The 14,604-nt window shown below is 41.2% G+C and overlaps 1 protein-coding gene across 1 annotated transcript; it reads left to right on the top strand.

The window, feature by feature from the left end:
• Positions 1–10,418: 10,418 nt before the first annotated feature.
• Positions 10,419–14,389, top strand: LOC127007609 (uncharacterized). Its single transcript, XM_050878755.1, has 2 exons — positions 10,419–10,451; positions 12,587–14,389. The coding sequence occupies exons 1-2, from the start codon at positions 10,449–10,451 to the stop codon at positions 13,772–13,774; spliced, it is 1,191 nt and encodes a 396-aa protein (XP_050734712.1). The 5' UTR covers positions 10,419–10,448; the 3' UTR covers positions 13,775–14,389.
• The last annotated feature ends 215 nt before the right edge of the window (positions 14,390–14,604 follow it).

Genomic DNA, 14,604 nt, shown 5'->3' with positions numbered 1-14,604 from the left:
CCTCTGAACCTCACCTTCTCTTCCTCACCGAAACACAGGTTTCTGAAGCTACTGACAGCAATCTTTACTCTGTTCCCTCCTACTATCTCTATCCTAAATTTACATCCAAAGCTGGATGTTGCTCTCGTGCCCAGGACCTTGACTCCTCTGAAGTTTCCACCACCTGGCTAAGATTCATTGTCATTCTATTTCAAAATACATCAGCGCTGTTTATCTTTCACCTAATTCTACCAACTATGTAAAATTCTTTGACTACCTGAATTCTAAAGTGGAGCACATCTTGACCCACTCTCCCTTCGCTGAAATCTCCATCCTAGGAGATTTCAATGTTCACCACCAGCTTTGGCTTTCATCCTCTTTCACTGACCAGCCTGGTGAACAAGCCTACAACTTTGCTCTCCTCAGTAACCTAGAGCAGTTGGTTCAGCACCCTACACGGATTCCCGACCGTCTTGGAGACCGGCCCAACATATTAGACCTCTTCCTTACCTCTAACCCTTCTGCTTACTCTGTCAAACCGTTCTCCCAGTTGGGCTCCTCCGATCACAACCTTATTTTTGTATTATGTCCTATCGCTACTGTACACCCTCTGGACCCACCGAAGAGGCGATGCTTCTGGAATTTTGCTTCAGCTCGGTGGGACGACCTAAGGATGTACTTTTCCGATTTCCCCGCGGAATGACTACTGCTTCCAGGATAGAGACCCCTTTGTATGTGCCCAGCGCATCACAGAGGTGATTGCCTCAGGAATGGAGGCATACATTCCACATACTTTCTCTACTCCCCGTGCTAAAAAGCCTTGGTTTAATCACGCTTGTTCTCGTGCTGTCAAAGATAGAGAGGCAGCTCACAAAACGTACCAGAGCCTTCGAACTCCTGCTAACCATGACCTTTACATTTCCGCCCGGAATCGTGCTAAATATATTCTTCGACTTACCAAAAACTCCCTTATCCATAACAAATGTCAACACCTAGCTTTCTCTAATTCTTCCAGAGACTTCTGGCACTTAGCCAAAAATATCTCCACCAATTTCGCTTTTTCCTCTTTCCCGCCTCTTCTTAACCCAGACGGCAGCAGTGCCGTCTCTTCTATCTCTAAGGCTGAACTCTTCGCTCAAACTTTCTGTACCAACTCCACTCTTTACGATTCTGGGCATACTCCTCTTACTCATCCCCCCTCCGACTCCTTTATGTCTGTTATTAAGATTCTTCCAAATGATGTTTTCTATGCCCTCTCTGGCCTCAACTCTCAGAAGGCTTATGGACCTGATGGAGTGCCTCCTATTGTCCTTAAAAACTGTGCTTCCGTGCTGACACCCTGCCTAGTCAAACTCTTTCGGCTCTGCCTATCAACATCTACCTTTCCTGCCTTTGTACAGCCAATGCCTAAGAAGGGTGACCGTTCCAATCCCTCAAACTACTGCCCTATAGCTTTACTTTCCTGTCTATCTAAAGCTTTTGAATCAATCCTTAACCGGAAGATTCTAAAGCACCTTTCCACTTCTTACCTTCTATCTGATCGCCAGTATGTGATCCGCAAGGGACGTTCTACTGGCGATCTTCTTGCTCTCTTAACTGATTCTTGGTCATCCTCTCTTAGCCATTTCGGTGAAACTTTCTCAGTTGCACTAGACATATCGAAAGCCTTCGATAGAGTCTCGCACAAGTCTTTGCTTACTAAACTGCCCTTCTCTCTGTTCCTTTATCTCCAGTTTCCTTTCCGGCCTTCTATTTCTGCTGTGGTAGACGGTCAATATTCTTCTCATAAACCTATTAACAGTGGTGTTCCACAGGGCTCTGTCCTATCACCCACTCTCTTCCTGTTATTCATCAATGATCTTCTTTCTATAACAAACTGTCCTATGCACTCATACGCTAATGACTCCACTCTGCATTATTCAGTTTATTTCAACAGAAGACCCTCTCAACAAGAATTACATGACTCCAGGCTGGAGGCTGCAGAACACTTAACCTCAGACCTTACTATCATTTCCGAGTGGGGTAAAAGGAACCTTGTGTCCTTCAATGCCTCAAAAACACAATTTATCCACCTATCAACTCGACACAGTCTTCCAAACACCTATCCCCTATTCTTCGATAACACTCAGCTGTCACCTTCTTCAACACTACACATCCTCGGTCTATCCTTAACTCAAAATCTTAACTGGAAACTTCACATCTCGTCTCTCACCAAATCAGCCTCCTCGAGGTTGGGCGTTCTGTATCGTCTCCGCCAGTTCTTCTCCCCCGCACAGTTGCTATCCATATACAGGGGCATTGTCCGCCCTCGTATGGAGTATGCATCTCATGTGTGGAGGGGCTCCACTCACACAGCTCTCTTGGACAGAGTGGAGTCTAAGGCTCTTCGTCTCATCAGCTCTCCTCCTCTAACTGATATTCTTCTACATTTTAATTTCCGCCGCCATGCTGCCTCGCTTTCTATCTTCTCTCGATATTTTCATGCTGACTGCTCCTCTGAACTTGCGAACTGCATGCCTCCCCTCCTCCCGCGGCCCCGCAGCACGCGACTTTCTACTCATGCTCATCCCTATACTGTCCAAACACCTTATGCAAGAGTTAAACAGCATCTTCACTCTTCCATCCCTCACGCTGGTAAACTCTGGAACAACCTTCCTTCTTCTGTATTTCCTGCCACCACGACTGAATCCTTTTCAAGAGAAGGGTATCTGGACACCTCTCCTCCCGAAATTGACCCCTCTTTCGGCCACCTCTTTGGATTATATTTGTGAGCAGCTAGTAGCGGGCTTTTTTTATTATTGTTTTCTTTTTATTGTGCCCATGACTGTTTCCTTTGTTGTGAATAAATAAATAAATAAATAAATAAATAAATAAATAAATAAATATATATATATATATATATATATATATATATATATATAGATATATGAGATAGATAGATAGATGATATATATATATATATATATATACTATATATATATAGATATATATATATATATATATATATATATATATATATATATATATATATATAAGGTTACGAGGGAGGATCAAAAGTTCTGCGGAATTTTGAAAATAATTTATTGCCTCATGTCAAAATATGAGGATCGTTCAATTTATTTTTCAAATAGTTGCCATCCTGCTGGGATATTTTTGCAGTCGCCGCCGTTAGCTGTCTCTAAAGAACGTCGAAGGTCTGTTCCAGAAGACCAACTATGTGTTGACAGTGACTTTTAGATTCACATCACTAAAATGAGTCTCCTTTTAGGCAGTATGAGTTTGGAAAAAGGACATGAGTTCGATCGAACCAATCCCTGGACTATAAGGCGGGTGGATAGCTACTCCCATCGAAATTCTCAAGACCGGGACTTTTTTTGCAACCTGACGCAGACGTGCTGGTGCAGTATCCACTGGTGAAACAAGATCCCACCATGATGTAAAAAAAAATTCTCACGTATATATATACTATATGCCTCTTTCTTCATTTCCTATAAACATTTGCATAGTAGGCTCCTGGGTCAGCAGTTCTTTGACCTTCAAGATAATGCTATTAATATCGAGAATGGTCCCCATCTGATCTCAGAAAATGGTGGCTTTCTTAGTTCGTAGTTTTGAGCTGACTTAGTGCGTAGATTTGAACTTGATTTTGGTCCCGATGATCCACGCGCTGCATAACATTCATTTTGATCCAATTCGATGGATTCACGGGCCATACTGCGGGATCCAGGCGTTTACCGTATCTCCGTGTGACGTTAATCTGAGGAACTACTGCCTTTCATTAACCCCAATTTTGTTCGCTAACAATATTATCAGATGTTAAAGTATGATCGCCCGATAGAATCAGCTGATCAGGGCTTGCAAACGTGGTACCCATCGCGAGTAGAGGAAGTCTCAAATTTTTATAAACGTGCATGAGATATGAATTTGAGAACCATATGATAAGCGTGTTCCAGACTTGGCTAACTGAATAACTGTTATTCTTAGACCTCTTCTTCAATTAAATGTTGCTGAGCAGGAATGGCTTTGGGTCGATTTATTGATGTTGCCCGGTCTTTACTGTATGGTCGTCTTCGCTGAGAATTTGCGTCTCTCTCTCTTTGTACATAGCTAGATACCACCTGTACGCAGCCCTTGAGAAGTAGTACCACAAACTTTTTTCCAAAGCCCATAATCTGATGTCCTTTCCATCTAAGTTTCACCTGAGGCTCAAATTTGTACACTGATCTTATATCTCAAATAACTATTCCTTCCATGGTCATTATTAAAAGGAGCTTTTGTGTCGTAACCTGTGAGGGTTCAGGTTCTAACAGTCGCGCAGAATACTGATTGCAGGTGACCAAGTAGCAAGGCATACTATTTTCTCAGAAAATGATATGTTCTGACGTGTTAATCTGTTTTAGCCTGGAGGATTTTTTTTCTTTTTTAAGGACATGATAAAATTCTGCGAACTTTATGATACTTTCATTTAATGTGTGCAATATATATATATATATATATATATATATATATATATAGTATATATCATATATATATATATATATATATATATATATATATATATATATATTACGAGCTTGATGCTACAGATGACAAATTTTCGATGCTCCAGTTTAAAAGTATACCTTGATGCACATTGCCCGTGAATTATCCGTGCATAGTGGAAAGAGAAAAGTTCTTTTTCGGTGGAACTTTGGTTTCCTCTCTTACAGATTTCGTCACACTTGTGTAATGAAGCCTGCTAAAGCTTGGAACATAAAACGGATGTTATTGTCGGCCTGTTCACTTCTTACAGCCTAAAGTTATGGTGGCAATGGAAGTCAAAGATTCTCAACCCTTCAAATGGGTTTTGATAAAGCAGAGACCTTTGTTAATATAGAGTAATGGATCAATACACAAAATTATCGGTGGAGCACAACTGAGAGTGACTAGATTTAGTAACATCATTATATTGATTTGGATAAATTCAAGTCTCTACTGGAGTGTACAATAGGCAAGAACTGCTGAAACGAAATCATAGTGGAAACGTGGACCAACAAACCCTGGAGAAGAAACTCTTACATCGTCATATAATACGAAGAGCTTTCATTAATAGGAGGTAATTGATGGGAACAGGGGTTGGTTGAATAAGCCTACCTCACAGGAGCTGTCATGCATGTGGCGTTGTTTGGCCCGTAGCTTATTTATACCTCAAAAGGATCTAAATGTGGGTTAGATCGTTCCCACATAGGGATGACAACGATCATGCCGAGAAAGGCGAATGAGCTCTCTTGATACCCGATCCGGAATTTCTTCGCTATAGGCTCCATGTTACAGAATATCGTACAGATATTGCGTGCTACAAGGAAATCAATGTCTGAAGAGGAAGGATACATAATGACTTAAGATGGCCACCACCTGGAAGCCTCCCATTCTAGTGTATTTTCATGAAAAAGTTTGCAACAATTATGCTTTAGATTCAGGTTTTCTCCCAGTTTATGCCTTTTATTACCAAGTAATAGTATCAGCACTATGCACCACGGGGAGACTATGTAGTGGTAAATATTTCTCGCTTGTGTACACTCTTCTCCACCAGTGCCTGTCACCTCTTGACTAATCTAAGCCGACTCAACGGCTTTCGCGTCAAGTGATCTTCCCAAAGATATTCACTTACGGTGATACGTGACTAATTGACAAAAGAGAATAGAATCGTTTAACAATACAAGATAATTCCATGTTTTCTAGTCAACATTGACCTGACTATTTCAATAAGTTTAAATCATAGAGTATATATATATATATCTATATGACATATATCTATGTTGTGAGTGCATGTAAAGTTTCGTTATCTTATAAACATGCGACAGCAAACCTTCAAGGGCACAAAAAGTAATGACATTCACCTTTCTTAAAAAAGCTCCCCATTTTGGTAGGAGGTGGGAACGGAGGTGAGGATGGAGGGGAGCCGTTGATAGGTCAAACATGATAAGATGGTGTAGATGACCGTGGATAAAAGTTCGAAGGTTTAGGCACGATGTTTATTGATTTTAAAGAGTAGTCATTCACTAGAGTTCATCATAGCGGGGAGGAATGGAGGTAGTGAAAGATGGTTGGGTGTTGTGACCAACAACAGTAAATCAGAGGGAAATGAGTATAGTAGAACAGGTGGATAAAGGCTGAAATGTGAGGCATGCAAGTTAGGCAAGGTTGCACAGGAAGAGCAGAAGTCAGGAGTAATAGATGCTCTGTGGTGTGAGATTCAACAATTGCGCGGAATTTAATGTAGGTCAGATCAGCGTTGTCAGTCAATGTGAACAGACTGATAGATGGATACGAATGGATAAGGTGAGGCTCACTCTGTCCAGGGAGTGACTAGTGCTGAGTGGATGGACACATGATGATGCATAAACACTTGAACGTTTGTGATGAGGGGTGGCAAGATGGGTATTGGGGTGGCAAGATGGATTGGGGTGCAGTATAGATGGGCCTCTTGGGGTGGCAAGCCATTTAGTAAGAGATGGGTTTGGGGGCTCAGTAAGATGGGTTTGGGGTTAAGGATGTGGTGTTTAGTGCTGAGGAAGGTGGCAAAATGGGTGTTGGGGGCAAGATGGGTTTGGGGTGGTAAAGATGGAAGATTGTGTCGAGTGGATAGGTTGGGAAACTGTGTTTTTGAGGCGTTGAAGGACACCAGGTTCTTCTTGCCCCAATCGGAAATAATAGTAAGGGCTGAGGCTAAGCGTTCTGCAGCCTCCAGCCTTGAGTCGTTAAGTTCCTGAAGGGTGGGTCTTCTATTAAAAGAAGTTGAGTAATGCAGAGTGGAATCATCGGCGTAGGAATGGATAGGACAGTTCGTTTTGGAAAGAAAATCATCAATGAACAACAGAAAAAGAGTGGGAGATAGGACAGAACCCTGTGGGACACCACTGTTAATAGATTTAGGGGAAGAACAGTGACCGTCTACCACAGCAGAAATAGAACGGTCAGAAAGGAAACAGGAGATAAAGGTACAGAGAGAAGGATAGAAACCGTAGGAGGGTAGTTTGGAAAGCAAAGATTTGTGCCAGACCCTATCAAAAGCTTTTAATATGACCAGCGCAATAGCAAAGGTTTCACCGAAACGGCTAAGAGAGGATGACCAAGAGTCAGTTAAGAAGGCTAGGAGATCTCCAGTAGAACGCCCCTTGCGGAACCCATACTGGCGATCAGATAGAAGGTCAGAAGTGGAAAGGTGCTTTTGAATCTTCCGGTTAAGGATAGATTCAAAAGCCTTAGATAGACAAGAAAGTAAAGCTATAGGACGGTAGTTTGAGGGATTGGAGCGGTCACCCTTCTTAGGCACAGGCTGTATGAAGGCATACTTCCAGCAAGAAGGGAAGGTAGATGTTGACAGGCAGAGGCGAAAGAGTTTGACCAGGCAGGGTGACAGCACGGAGGCACAGTTTTTAAGGACAATAGGAGGCACTCCATCAGGTCCATAAGCCTTCTGAGGATTGAGGCCAGAGAGGGCATAGAAAACATAATTTTGAAGAATCTTTATAACAGGCATAAAGGAGTCAGAGGGGGGATGAGTAGGAGGAATATGCCCAGTATCGTCCAGAGTGGAGTTTTTAGAAATTTTTTGAGAGAAGAGTTCAGCCTTAGAGATAGATGAGACGGCAGTGTTGCCGTCAGGACTGAGGAGTGGAGGGAAAGATGAAGAAGTGAAGTTGGAGGAGATGTTTTTGGCTAGATGCCAGAAGTCACGGGAAGAGTTAGAGAAAGCAAGGTTTTGGCATTTTCTATTAATGAAAGAATTTTTGGTTAGTCGGAGAATAGATTTGGCACGATTTCGGGCAGAAATGTAAAGTTCATAATTAGCATTAGTTTGAAGGCTCTGGTACCTTTTGTGAGCTGCCTCTCTATCATTGACAGCACGAGAACAAGCGTGATTAAACCAAGGCTTTTTAGCGTGAGGAGTAGAGAAAGAACGAGGAATGTATGCCTCCATTCCAGAGACAATCACCTCTGTGATGCGCTGAGCACACACAGAGGGGTCTCTATCCTGGAAGCAATAATCATTCCACGGGAAAGCGGAGAAGTACATCCTCAGGTCGTCCCACCGAGCTGAAGCAAAATGCCAGAAGCATCGCCTCTTCGATGGGTCCAGAGGGTGTACAGGAGCGATAGGAGAGGATGCAGAAATAAGATTGTGATCGGAGGAGCCCAACGGAGAGAACAGTTTGACAGAATAAGCAGAAGGGTTTGAGGTAAGGAAGAGGTCTAGAATGTTGGGCCGGTCTCCAAGACGGTCGGGAATACGTGTAGGGTGCTGGACCAACTGCTCTAGGTCGTTGAAGATAGCTAAGTTGTAGGCTTGTTCACCAGGATGGTCTGTGAAAGAGGATGAAAGCCAAAGCTGGTGGTGAACATTGAAATCTCCTAGGATGGAGATTTCAGCGAAGGAAGAGTGGGTCAAGATGTGCTCCACTTTAGAATTCAAATAGCCAAATAATTTTTCATAGTTGGTAGAGTTAGGTGAGAGATAAACAGCACAGATGTATTTAGTAATAGAATGACAATGAAGTCTTAGCCAGATGGTAGAAAATTCAGAAGAGTCAAGGTTGTGGGCACGAGAGCAAGTGAGGTCGTTGCGCAGGTAGGCGCAACATCCAGCTTTGGATTGAAATTTAGGATAGAGATAGTAGGAGGGAACAGAGTAGAGATTGCTGTCAGTAGCCTCAGAAACCTGTGTTTCGGTAAGGAAGAGAAGGTGAGGTTTGGAGGAGAAGAGATGATGTTCCACAGAATGAAAATTAGAGCGAAGACCGCGAATGTTGCAGAAATTGAGAAGAAAGAGATTCGAGGAGTTATCAAGACACCCCTCGGGTCGGCAGCCAGAAGGGGAGTCCTCCCTGGAGGAATTTGTGGTCCCCCCCCCCAGGCGGAGACAGAGGCTTGATGTAGGTGCGCCATTTTGAAATTTTAATTTTGGGAAAAGGTGTATATGTTGTATGAATGTAGTATGGTGTGGATAAAGAGAGGATCTGTCTTTATATATATATATATATATATATATATATATATATATATATATATATATATATATATATATATATATATATAGATAGATAGATAGATAGATAGATAGATAGATAGATAGATAGATAGATAGATAGATAGATAGATATATAGATAGATAGATAGATAGATAGATAGATAGATAGATAGATAGATAGATAGATAAATATATATATATATATATATATATATATATATATATATATATATATATATATATATATATATATATATATAGACAGATAGACAGATAGATAGATAGATAGATAGATAGATAGATAGATAGATAGATAGTGATAGTTATATAGATAGATAGATAGATAAATATATATATATATATATATATATATATATATATATATATATATATATATATATATTTTTTATTTTATTTTTTTTTTTTTACGTCGTTCCTGTTGCGCTGGTAGGCATCTTCCTGGTGGGGCCTGATGGTCGGCCCAAGGCTTCCTGAGTGGGGCCTGATGGTCGGCCCAGCCTGTTCTGGCGCAGGCGAGTGTTTATAGTGGCGCCATCTTGCATTGGCTCATGCTGCCCCAGAACTCGTTCTTGATTCGCTTGGACGGCTTCCTCTAGAGTCCGGGTTGATGGGTGGTCTTCAGGACAGCATGTGGGTAGTTTTAAGCCACTCAGCGGTGACTGAAAGATCCGAGTGGTAGCGTGATTCGAACCCGCGTCGTCCATCACGCAGTGAATGTGGGCCCAGTACGCTACCAGTTCCACTGCCTACCCATATATATATATATATATATATATATATATAGATATATATATATAGATATATATATATATATATATATATATATATATATATATATATATATATATATATATATATATATATATATATATATATATATATATATATATATATATATATATATATATATATATATATATATATATATATATATATATATATATATATATATATATATATATATATATATATATATATATATATATATATATATATATATATATATATATATATATATATATATATATATATATATATATATATATATATATATATATATATATATATATATATATATATATATATATATATATATATATATATATATATATATATATATATATATATATATATATATATATATATATATATATATATATATATATATATATATATATATATATATATATATATATATTTATATATATATATATATATATATATATATATATATATATATATATATATATATATATATATGTCTCTCTCTCTGCGGTGTGGAAAATCTGAAGGAGAATACATGATTAATGATGATGTTTGAACGGCCGTGGGGAATGAGGCACTATCTGGCAACTGCTGGTGGAGGTATATAATGAATGTGAGGCTCTTCTTCGGCAGACTCTTCTTCACTGCCTTCACCCAGCAAGACAGCTAAAAAATGGTGAGTTTCGTAGATATACACCCTTAGAACTCGATAACTTAGATACGTGTGTCTATCTGCGTGTGGTTGTGTGTCTGCTTCTCTCTCTCTCTCTCTCACACACACACACACACACACACACACACACACACACACACACACACACACACACACACACACACACACAGATCAGACTTGTTTCTAAGTAATTCATGATGTATGACTAATGTAAAGCACTACTGTATTGCTGCTGTAACTTCCTTCAAATAAAGTGCAGGAACTTATGAAGCTAATGCAATACTTGGCAACTATTATACCCAGGCACTTATCACAGTCTATACGAGAATTTTTACACGATATTTTTTTGAAACAATGGGTCACAATCCATTACTATAGCATGCTTTATAGGTAAGGCTAAAGTTGATAAGGCATATGCAGATTACCTTGGTGCTTATTTCCCTCTCACTGAACCCTGGACCTGTGGATGGGTAAAGACACACTACTCAGGGGCTAAGGGCGAGTGTGACATTCGTGTTATTACAGTTTATCCGGGTTTCCCCAAGTCCCCAGGTATCGACCAACAGGAAAGGGAGTAAGAACAGGTAAATTCAATTTATAGGGCCAATACAGCCAATGAATAGACAAATAGTTATAGTATGGTGGCAGACAAAAAGTACTCCTACCAAAATTGCTACTCCTAATACGTTTAATATGTATGTTGCTGTTCCTCCTCCTCCTCTTTCTTCTCCTCCTCTTCCTCTTCATTCTGTTACTACTACTACTACTACTACTACTACTACTACTACTAAATCTACTACTACTACTACTACTACTACTATTAGTACTATTACTACTACTACTTCTACTTTTTCTTCTACTACTACTACTACTACTACTACAACTACTATTACTACTGTTACTACTATTACTTCTACTACTGCTACTACTACTACTACTACTACTACTACTACTACTACTACTACTACATCTACTACTACTACTACCTAAATGATACCTCCACCCATGTTTATTTTCCTGACACATAATCATGGAGGGCTCCATGGCTTGGAGGTCATTCGCTAATGACTGTGGCATTCAACCATATCACTAATACTACCTAGCACTAAAACTATACATAATACCCTATCATCTATTACGTCTAGATCCCCCTTTCCTTCCCTACTCACCTCCTACTACTCCAATCACTCCCGACCCACCCTAATGTCACTCTCCACCACTGTGGCTTCATAATCCATTTTGGAGATGTTGGTGGCTTTTGGGCCAGAGTGTCTGGTACTACTACTACTACTACTACTACTACTAGTACTACTAGTAATAATAATAATAATAATAATAATAATAATAATAATAATAATAATAATAATAATAATAATAATAATAATAATAATAATAATAAAAATAATGATAATAACAATTGATAATAATAATAATAATAATAATAATAATAATAATAATAATAATAATAATAATAATAATAATAATAATAATAATAATAATAACAATAATTATAGTAATAGTAATGATAATAAAATCATTTATAAAACTCCTACTATTATCGTTAATACTGATATTAATGGCACCACTACAAGTGCCACTATACATCATTAACAATAACAGTTACTGCTACTACTACTTCTACTACCATCACTATTTCTAATAATTCTTGTATTACTGATAACAATGCTAACAGCACTTTTCTCTCCTTTTCTATACCTTTTTGTGTGTCAGCTGTTGTTGTGTTTTTTGTTTCATTTCACTAATTTGCGTTACCTATAACATACTAAACTATTTCTCAGTGAATCTTTCATTTGATATATACTCTAAGTGATGCCAATTATAGAAAGAGTCGCCGTACTAGACAAAATCGAGGTATAGAAACTGACAATACCATATACCAAGTTCGAAGTACAATAATTGATAAGAAAAGCATGAGCTTTAGTTTTCTCTTTTTCTGCTCGTTCTTTTGGGGTACTAACGACCATAACTTTTGGAAGATCAAGACGGTAGAGAGAGGTACATGATGAGAAGCAAAGGAGTGTCATGGTACACGTCTTTGTTTAGCAGCATTTAGGGGAGAGCGGAGCAACGGCGAAAAAATGGTCTTTAGTTTTCCTTAATACTCTTTCCTCCACCAGAGGGTGCTCGTGGCGTGTGTTGGCGTGGTGTTGGTGTTGGGCGTGTGCTGTGCTGCGCCCGACAGTTCCAGCCACTCGTCCTCGTCCTACGGCAACGGCGCGGGAAACGGAGGAAACGGAGGCCTTGGAGGAAATGGAGGCAGCTACGGAGGAAACGGTGATGGATACGGAGGAAACGGAGGAAACGGTGGTGGTTATGAAGGAAACGGCGGAGGGAACGGTGGTGGATACGTAGGAAACGGAGGAAACGGTGGTGGTTACGGAGGAAACGGCGGAGGAAACGATAATGGTTACGGAGGAAACAGCGGAGGAAACGGACGAACTGCCACCGGCTATGCCGTCTTCAACCTTCTGCCTAGTCAAGGAGGCTACGGCGGCTCCAACGGCGGCTCCAACGGCGGCTATGGCGGCTCTAATGACGGCTCCAACGGCGGCTCTAACGGCGGCTCCAACGGCGGCTATGGCGGCTCTAATGGCGGCTCCAACGGCGGCTCCAACGGCGGCTATGGCGGCTCTAATGGCGGCTCCAACGGCGGCTATGGGGGCCCTAATGGCGGCTCCAACGGCGGCTCCAACGGCGGCTCCAACGGCGGCTCCAACGGCGGCTATGGCGGATCTAATGGCGGCTCCAACGGCGGCTATGGCGGATCTAATGGCGGCTCCAACGGCGGCTATGGTGGCTCTAATGGCGGCTCCAACGGCGGCTATGGCGGCTCTAATGGCGGCTCCAACGGCGGCTATGGCGGCTCTAATGGCGGCTCCAACGGCGGCTATGGGGGCTCTAATGGCGGCTCCAACGGCGGCTCCAACGGCGGCTATGGCGGCTCTAATGGCGGCTCCAACAGTGGCTATGGTGGCTCTAATGGCGGCTCCAACGGCGGCTATGGTGGCTCTAATGGCGGCTCCAACGGCGGCTATGGCGGCTCTAATGGCGGCTCCAACGGCGGATATGGTGGCTCTAATGGCGGCTCCAACGGTGGCTATGGTGGCTCTAATGGCGGCTCCAACGGCGGCTATGGCGGCTCTAATGGCGGCTCCAACGGCGGCTATGGCGGCTCTAATGGCGGCTCCAACGGCGGCTATGGCGGCTCTAATGGCGGCTCCAACGGCGGCTATGGCGGCTCTAATGGCAGCTCCAACGGCGGCTATGGCGGGTCCAATGGTGGTTCCAGTGGGTACGGAAAATAAAGGAATCGAGTAAAACAGAAAAGAGACAATTTTCCAGTATTTGAACTAAATATCATTCGACGGTGACTTTTCTAATAATTATACATGCTATCAATATCTTTTCTTCTGCGATCAGCTTGTCACTTATCTTTCAAATTTTAATCATGGCCGTGCTACCTTATTTCGGTCACTTGTATGTATTTTTTTTTTCTTTATCGGCTTCCATTACGCTTCTTGACAATGTTTCTACCTCTATCTCTCCATGTTATTGGGAGGCAGTGGCTGAGTGGTTAGCGTGCGGACGTGGCGTCTTGGAGGTCCCGGGCTTGAGTACTGTTCGCTTCTACAAGTTGACAATTTTCAGTCATCGCCGAGTGGCCTAAGACTAACCATGCTCCCCTGTAGACCATCTTGCAACTCAGACTCTGAATTATCGCTAGAAGAGAATGAAGTCAGGGAGACAACTTGATCCAAGCAAGATGGCCTACGCCATAACGGACTGGGGTCGACTACCAAGCCCCACTATGAAACCCTATCGGCGCCATAGCCGGAATGTAAAGAAGAAGAAAAAAAGTGTTACTCCAGATGTATACGTCTTCAAGCAGTGTATAGAAGTGACATCAAAGTTGTAAATTATTAAACTCTTATAAATGTATACATTTGCTTTTTTTATCATCCCAGTTCTTCCTTTTATAGTTCCACATTGCAGTTAAAGCAGTAGAATAATTATTCCATTAGATTTCAAAGGTCATATTTTAGTGATACCAAGGAGGTTTAAAGGGAGGAATCGGCATGGGTAGGGAAACACTCACACTTTGGTCAAGCCTAGGAAGCCGAGCGCCCTAGAGTGG

This window comes from Eriocheir sinensis, chromosome 36 (genome assembly GCF_024679095.1).
Source record: "Eriocheir sinensis breed Jianghai 21 chromosome 36, ASM2467909v1, whole genome shotgun sequence".
Taxonomy (NCBI): Eukaryota; Metazoa; Arthropoda; class Malacostraca; order Decapoda; family Varunidae; genus Eriocheir; species Eriocheir sinensis.
Note: the sequence above shows the minus strand (reverse complement) of the source record. Positions and strands in the feature narration are given on the sequence as shown.